Raw genomic sequence first — 8537 nt, 5'->3', positions numbered from 1 at the left:
GAAAAAAAGATTATAATTTGTAGAAAACATACTGGAGGGACAATGGTGACAACTGTCCTATAGAACACTTAGTAGCTTCAGTGGATGTCTGAGGAGACGAGACAAGACTCTCTGCAACTCTAGAACAAGAAATTCGCCGATTGTGATAGAGAGCTTGCAATCACACTTTTATTCAATCGGCACTTAAAATAATAAATTAAGTACTTTAAAGTTACATTTATTCACTAATTATCCAATATGCTATATACATAGTTAATATTTTTAAAGACATATTTCTTGTCCTGGCCGTATTTCTGATATTCTGGTCAAAAATGTCATAGGTACAGAAAATCTTGTAAGTTTAAAATGAAACCACATAATACCATAATTACTAAGAAACAAGGAACAAGGCAATGAAGAAAGCCAAACCAGTTTTATCCAAGAGTATATTTTCCAGATATTTGAAGGTAATAAATTCTTAGAGAGGATTTAGCCTAAATTCCATCCCCATACATTGCACCTTTTTATGGAAAAAAGCATTGAAAAACCAGACTGGGTTCATACTGAAGCTATAAATCATCTTGCTTATTATTGCTTTCAATATCTATTACATTTAATTGGTTTTCCTCTTCCCAGATGAAAAGAATTTCACCTTCTAAAATATAATGTATTTCTAATATATTTCCATTTCTGATATTTACGGATTTCTCAACTTGGCAAATATCTAACACATAAGCTAGACCAAACAGTTCAAAGGGGAACTGATGACTGGGATTTTCTGTTACTGATTGGTTAGGATTTGTTCTTGAGTTCTGGACTCCGTTAATTAAGTTGCTATTCTCATCAACATTTTTTAAGTTATTTGTCCAATTGCTAGGGCTTCGTGTAATGGAATTTATATCCTCTGCAACTGGCAATGATGTATGCATGAGATCTGAAAACTTTTTCTCTAAATATAATTGGAATTTCTCCAAGTCAATTTTTTCCTCTAAGTTCAAAGAGTTAACATGTGTGTGTTTCATTGTTTTATCCATCAAGTCAACCATGTTTTTGGAATAAAATTGAGCAAATGGACCACCAATGGCATTATCCGTAAATGTTTTGCTCACACTCGCATTATTTCTCTTGCTTCTGAGTTTGTTTTTGTTTGGCTGCACCAGATACGGGTATATTTTCATCCATAAGTGGTAACCCAAAGAATTTTCGATATCAGAATCTTTGCGGTAAGCAAAGCCTCGGTCTTCCTCATTTACAGGTTGAAAGGTAACTGTTAGTATTGGACAATGTTGGCCACAAAGAGCATAGAGTTTATCCAAAGAGTCGCCTTCCTGAAGTGCACCATGAGTGATTTTACTCCCAGGTAATGGCTGGGTTTCAATAGCATCACTGCAGACAGGGTGGACTTTATTGCCAGCGGGAGCAAAGGTTTGTGTAACAGATGTACACACTCTTTCAGATGGATCCTTAACCTTCTCCTCCTTGTGATGACTTGGCATTCTCTCTTTGGGATGGGTTTTATTCTGCACATCTAGAAAATCTTCACAAAAGGGCTCAGAGTCACTACCATGAGGAAAGTTAAAATAATTACATTTTACTTCAACGGGTTGAGTCATTTCCTCCAGTTCTGAAGAGGACAATTCAGCCAATGTTGGTCTGGGAGCCAAATCTCCAAAGTGCGAATATGGCACCTCCAAGCTGTTCTTATCAACGAGAGTATCCACTGATGTGGTGTCTGCATTGCCATACATGCCAGTATTGTCAAGTGACACTCTCCACAAGTGATTTTCCTGCAGGAGCCATTTGCCATTGTCAATCAGTTCTCCTTTCTCTCTTTTCCTAAGGACCTTGTCATGCTCAGCTGGTTTTGTAACATGTTCTAGGGTGTTACCCCCAAAACCTCTCATGCCATTGACGTCACCTTCACCTTGTCTCTCCTCCTGGAATTCCTGAAACTGGAGGGAACTTCTAGATTCCTGCTCAGAAGAGATCAATGACTGGCACTCAGAATCATCAAAATTTGTTTTCTTAGCACACCGAACTTCCACGGGATTATAAGGACAAACTTGAGATCTGTGTATAGACCCATGAAAAAATTGTGGCTTGATCATTTCTGCTTTGCCATAAAGCTTTTCTATTGCCCTTTTGACAATTCCTCTGTTGTGCTCTTTCTCATGGGCTGCATCATCACTGTCACTGTGAGCATCACTGGATGTTTTATGAGGATGCCCTCTCTCACTGTCTGGTCTACAGTCTGACCAGTCTGAAGTCACGGGACTTCTGAAATGGGTGTTACCATTAAGTGAGGACTCTGCGTAATTTACATTTTCAATACTTTCTATCATCATTTTAACTCTCATCTTATTTTCTCCTCCACTGATCTCCTTTTCTATATTTCTATTAGAATCATAGCAAAAACCTAAAGATGGTGATGTCACCTGCCCCCTACCAATTTTCTCCAAAATCACAGTACTTATTCTTTCGTCTTCTATAGCATTCCTGTTTGATATCTGCATCAACTTCAAACTCATTCTGGCCTCCAACTCTTCTTTCACGGACTCCTCAGTAGCTTGTCCTTCAGCACTTACTTTTGTGTTAAAAATATCTGCGTCTTGGCTTTCGGATTCTTCAAAAGATTCTAATTCTGAAATGCTATTTCTTTCATTTGATGTCATGCTATTGGTTATGGACCCTGGTTCTTCAGAAGTTCGTGATTCTTCCTTATCAAAAGATAGACATTTCTTTTTATTCACAATTTTCTTAAGTGAGCAATTTTTTAATTCTTCCAGAGAGCTATAGTCCTTATCAAATTCCAGACCAGTTTTCCTTAGGAAAAGACCACAGGACCTTATGTCACTGACATTTTGATGCGATGTTGATACATTAGAGTCATTTTTATGCACAGAGCCTACCAAAATATTTAAATCTTTTGGAACTTCATCAACTGTCTTGAGTTCTTCAGTTAATTCCAAATTATCACCACATTTGTTTTCTTCTGAATTCACAAAGTCAATCGTATTGCAGGCTCTGATGGGAACGTAAGTCTCAGCACTCGGGCAAGCTGCCTCACAGGTGCTCTCCCTCTGAGCACAAACCTTATGGGAACACACACCACCGGTAAGTAAACAGTCCGCTCCAAGGGAAGAAGCATCATTTGTGGAGAGCTGACTCATAGTATAACTATTACTAGTGAAAAGGGCGTTGCTCGGGTTACCTGCCTCTTTCGAAGGATAAGTCATATTCACAGTACACACCTCACATTGAGAGGTATGTCCCTTGTCAATCATTTCTGAAGCACAGAACTCGGGGTTGCAGTCCTCCCTGGCAGAATAACCCTCATGCAAGAGCATCTTCTGTGTTCTCTCATTTCCATTACACTTGACAACACTCTGAATGCTGGCGGCAGTACAATTTGCTGGTGCCGTATCTTGTTCTCTCTCACTGGGTTCACTATAATTTTTGGTTGATTCCACTAAGTTGGCAACAGCGGCCTTCAAGTCGTCAGCTTCCTCTGTGATGGCAACGTGCTTCAGAATTTCCAACAGTGTAGATGTTTCTGCAGATCTGCTGGTAATCTGATGAGCATCATTTTGACGGAAGCTATTCATACTTCCCTTTAGGTTTAGTACCAAAAGCCAAGCAAGAAGGAGGCTGGTGGATGAATTGTATAGTGCAGAAGGAAATGCAATGTCTGCTAATGAACCTGGAATTTGAGCAATACCATTCTGGTTTTTCTTGTTGCTAGCAACAAAAGCTTCCAGGTGTTGAAGCAACAGGGCTGGTAAGTAGTTCTTCAGAACATTCTCTCCCGTGGTGTCTACCTGAGTGGCAGCCTCAATCCTCTGCCCTGTTGTAGCTAGGTTCATTTCTTGGTAAATAAGGCTCACTTCTGGTGTGGACTTTTCAGTAGATAAATAACTTTCAGTACTACGATGGTTAGCAGTGGCTACTGACCAAGGGCCATGGTCATGCAGAGAAACATCTTGACTCTCACAGGCATGTTTATCAAGCTCTTTGCCATGATCTTTAACAAGAGATTCACCAGCCTCTTGATTTTTATCGCCTGTCCAGTTGTCATTTTTAGTTTGGTGCTTATTACTTTCCATAACAAAACTATTTCTTTTTGAAGAAGCTGTGTGGAGATTATTTCCTGGAGAACCGTTACTGTTATAATTTACCACACTACTTCCATTTTTGCATAGTGGAGCTGAATTTCTGGGCTCAAAATCTTGATATGTATTTATGTTCTGCAGCCATCTCTGTACATAGTTCTTAACTGAATGATGGGGAATACCCTCAGGAAAATCAGGTTTTTTAAAGGAAGCTAATGGACCTGCCCTTCTCGTAACATGCTGTTCACTTACTATAGCACCTGACTTCAATTTATCTACCTTTTGTTTTTTCTGGCTTTTTAAAGTTACGTGTAAATCATTAACTTTAGGGGCTAAACTCTTGCTTGTCACTCCTCTTAAATTCTCTGTTACTATCTCCACTTGTGACTGTGGACTATGAAAAGGTTTCTGGTTTTCCTCAAGGATATTAAATACATGAAGTAAACTCTGATTCTCCAAATTACTTTTTAAAAGGTTAGATTCACTGTGGAGAAATACTTTATCTCCTTGACCAATTTCTTGTTTCTTGAGTCCTCCTAAACTCTTTATCATCTTTAGTGGTCTGGGTTTCCTTTTGACTAAAAGTCTTTGAGTCTTAGGATTTTGAAAGCCATTTAACTTATTTTTATGGAAATTCTTGGAAATTTTGGTACTGATATTATTACTTTGGGAGCAGAAATGATTTGATTCAGTTATCACATCACTTGGATGAAGGCCTTCCCTACAAAATCTCCCTCCTTTAAGAGGACCATCTGCATCTCTCAGCAGTATTTCCTGGGCCATTGCTCCTTCCTTGTTTATCTTCCCAAGTTTTTTAGAGGTTCCTTTGGTTTCAATCACTTTTTTCTTATACCTGGGATTTATCATATGTGGCTGAGATTTCTTCTTCTTTTTGCTGGGAAAAGAGGCTAAAACCTGCTTTCTATTTTCTTGAAGTTCTGTTAAACCACAGTGAGCAAATTCCTTAACTAGTGTGTCTACTCTTGTGGTGACAGCTGAGGACCCTACAGAAGGAACCTCAGAAGTACTTTGGTCAGTTCCAGAGTTGTCACCGGCGGGAAGAGTTCTGTCTGCTGCAAACGAACTGCCCCTGTCATGCGTGTTACCACAAGTTCTGAAACGCTTAATACCAGCTTTGTCTGGCACTACACTCTCAACTATACCTTCCTCCACAACTGAACTCTCCGAAACAGTTGGTGGTAAACCGCTGCTATGGCACATCTTGAAGACCTTCTGACTTGTAATTTCTATAGCACCAGCGTTTACGGCATTCGACGTGAGCAGTCCACTTTCCTTCGATCTTTCTAATGTCGACTCATCTTTGCTCTGGATATGAACAAGTTTATTAGATACTGATGACATTTTGCTGCACGAATGTGCAAACACGTGATACTCAGATTTTTCCCCACCCTCTCTTTCTTCACTGTAGGAAAACTGCTTCTCCTGAACCTCGGTTTCTGATACTAGAGTGACAGTACCTATCACAGACTTCTTTTGTCTCCTTCTCCTTGGCCCAGGGGTTGGGGGCCTATAAAAACGTTTCACTTGCTTCTGGCCTCCCTGAATAACATCTGTGTCCACAGAAACATTCTCCCAGCCAGCGGAGCTGCATGATTCAGCCTGCTGCTCTGTCTTCTGAGAGTTGTCTTCCTCTGTCAGACTGCCCTGCTGAGCGGTATCTGTGACGTCTTCGGACAATGCGCGTGCTGCATGCTTTAGGCTGCATGGTCGCTTATCCGTTCTTCCCGGATAACTGCTTTGCTCGCTCCTTCCGTCGTTAATTGGAAGCCCAGCTCTATCGACAGTGGCTGTCCACTTTACGGTCTCTTCTTTGATCTTGAATCGAACTTTCATCACCACTGTCATAGTGCCGTCCTGATTAAAAACAACGGACTTCTCAACGCCGTCTTCGGAAGGAAACGCTGGCAGATCCTGAGAATCACGCTTCTCGAAGGTCAGGCTGTTTTCAGGGACCACAGAACAGTCTGAAGAACAGTCACATGTTTTCTCAGAAGCCAGGGACTCGATCTGGGAACTTAGGACTGAAGGCCTGCGTGCGCTCACTTTCAAGATTTTAAGAGTAAAAGATGCCATGTTAAAACCCAGCATAGAAAGAGGAAGTTGTAAATATCCCAAGGAAAACGCAGCAAAGAGAAAAGAAAAGGAAAAATTAGTACAAAATAGCATTTTTTTCAGTATTTTGAAATAAAATGTTACAGATGCATTTCTAAACTCTATATACTCAGTGGTTATTTGAGAAATCTTACTACAGTTTCTGGGTTTTTTTTTCAAACCACTATTAAACATAAACTAAATCATACTTTAATGGAGACATATTTAGAATTTTAATTTATAAAGGAATGACAATAAAAAGAATAGACAAATCTCATTTTGGAATACTTTTAATCCTCTCATAGTTTGTCTTTTGTGATAAATGAATCTGGTCCTTTAAATATAATTTTTTGCTGGTAAGGCAAAGAAAAGTTTCAGAGCTAATAAGTATTTATGAGAGACTTACTCTTTCTTTTCTCTGACGTGGGTTTACCCTTCCGCTGTACGCGATGAGAGACCCCTGGTAACCTAGCAGGAAGCAAGGACTTTTGGATGTCATAGTTTCCTGGCTTAAATGGTTCCCTTCCAGCTGCCACCACAGCTCCCGAGCTCAGTAGCACTGCCTGGAGACTAGGCACCTAGAAGAAACCAGAGTCACTGTCACACATGAGCAAGTACTCATCTTTCCATGAGGCATGTTTATAGCTTTGAATAGCTCACTTTGGCATTATCTTAGATACCAATCACGTACACAAAATTAATCTAGGCACGATGGGGGATGGGTGTAAGCAGATCCATAGACACTATTGAGCCTGCATACTAGCTAGAAAGTGACAGGCTAGTTTTCTGGAATAACTAAATATCTTTAAAAGCAATGTCGTATTCCCCACCAAAGTCTGCAGTTATAGCAGCCAAGTGCCAAGGGCATGAGGGATAGCAAGGTTGAAAGCTGATCTCTTGAGTCCCTACGCTTAGCCGCAGAACCTGCAGACCTGCCACAGGGATACTAGGAAGATGCTTTTTCTAGATGGGAAAACACTACCCTTGGCCACTCGCTTCCAAAGAATACTATGAAAACGGTATTCTTTAACAAAACATTGTAAGTCAATGTTCACGGACAACAAACGAGGGGAAAGCAGACACCTTCCAACCCAATAACCCATAAGATTCTGACAAGATGACAAAGATTTCTAGAACACACGTACGTGCACATGTATGCATGCACGCGCGCGCGCACACACACACACATACACACGGGAGATGACTTAAAAGTCAGAAAAAACACTCACTTTTCTTCCATCCGTGGCATACAGTTTGGCCACTGGCCACTGCATGACCTGAGTCAGGTACTGCAGAAAGGCCTCAAAGCTCTGCGTAATCCTCCGGCTGAGAAGGATCACACGCCTGGTCTTCGGGTCGCCGTTCCGGAAGACCACAAGCCTCCTCGGAGCACGAAGCATGCCGGGAGCAGTGGTAGACACCAGGGCAGTAGCAGAGCCGAGGTGCACATGTGTGCTTATAGAGCGGCTGCTGAGCCAGGGCCGAGGGCGCCGGCGAGCCTTGTCCAGGTCAACTGGCAGCACCTTCCTATTGTGGGAGCACAGGTAGGACTCGCCGTCCTCCAGCTCCTCCAGCCTGGTGATGCTGTGCCTTCCACGGGGTGTGCTGATGTTCCTCACCCCAAAGGGCAGGGGCACCTTCCTGGATAAGTTGTCCAGGAGAGCGTCGAAGGTCTTAAAGGAACGAGGATTGACCACCACCTTCACACCGCCAAACTGGGGGTCTCCGCTCTTGTAGAAGCTGATGCGTTTAGCCACCACAGGGTGAGTGACGTTTGAATGGCGAGGGATAGGAACTTGACCTTCAGAAGAAGTCAGTTGAATCACGGAGAAGCTAGTAGACGGTGCCTCACTCATTTTGGCTGAGACCTAAAGAGGGAGGGGAAATGGCTTATTTTCACAACGGTCTGGAGCTGTGTCGCTGAGACTGGATGGTAATGCTAATGCTTGCATGTTTGCCCGCTCCACCTTGTGATTTTAGAATATAAAAGAATACTGGGCACTAGAGAGAGAGCTCGGTGGTTAAGAGCTCTGACTGCTCTTCCAGAAGACCCAGGTTCAATTCCCAGCACCCACATGGCAGCTCACAACTGTCTATGACTTCAACATCTGACACTCTGACACAGACATACATACAAGCAAAACACCAATGCACAATAAATAAATAAATTATAGAAACTGGCCTGGAGATCAAAGCCTTTCAGGAACTGTCCTGGCTTTGGTCCAGCAAGGACATCTCCCCCCTTCCATTCTTGTGTGTATCAGAGTGCTTATTCCAGAAAGATCCCAACAACACCCCCAGCCCCCATTGGTTCAGAGAGGATGCTGCCCTGAGGCC

At 41.9% G+C, this 8537-nt stretch overlaps 1 protein-coding gene across 1 annotated transcript; it reads right to left on the bottom strand.

Moving 5' to 3' along the window:
• Positions 1-548: 548 nt before the first annotated feature.
• On the bottom strand, positions 549-8062 carry Rp1 (RP1, axonemal microtubule associated). The gene is made up of 3 exons (XM_005362259.1): positions 7430-8062; positions 6607-6778; positions 549-6151 (listed from the first exon to the last, which is right to left on the bottom strand). Exons 1-3 carry the CDS (start codon positions 8054-8056, stop codon positions 549-551), a joined length of 6402 nt encoding a protein of 2133 aa, XP_005362316.1. The 5' UTR covers positions 8057-8062.
• Between the last annotated feature and the right edge of the window lie 475 nt (positions 8063-8537).

Source organism: Microtus ochrogaster, linkage group LG5 (genome assembly GCF_000317375.1).
Source record: "Microtus ochrogaster isolate Prairie Vole_2 linkage group LG5, MicOch1.0, whole genome shotgun sequence".
In the NCBI taxonomy this organism is placed as follows: domain Eukaryota; kingdom Metazoa; phylum Chordata; class Mammalia; order Rodentia; family Cricetidae; genus Microtus; species Microtus ochrogaster.
Note: the sequence above shows the minus strand (reverse complement) of the source record. Positions and strands in the feature narration are given on the sequence as shown.

Bases quoted from the DNA above. Each gene is read 5' to 3' on its own strand.
- Rp1 (XM_005362259.1), bottom strand. From the start codon at position 8,056: ATGAGTGAGGCACCGTCTACTAGCTTCTCCGTGATTCAACTGACTTCT. The intron at 6,779-7,429 runs GTGAGTGTTTTT...GGTTTCTTCTAG, and splicing joins ATGCCACGGATGGAAGAAAA to GTGCCTAGTCTCCAGGCAGT. The intron at 6,152-6,606 runs GTAAGTCTCTCA...AAATCTTGAAAG, and splicing joins CACGTCAGAGAAAAGAAAGA to TGAGCGCACGCAGGCCTTCA.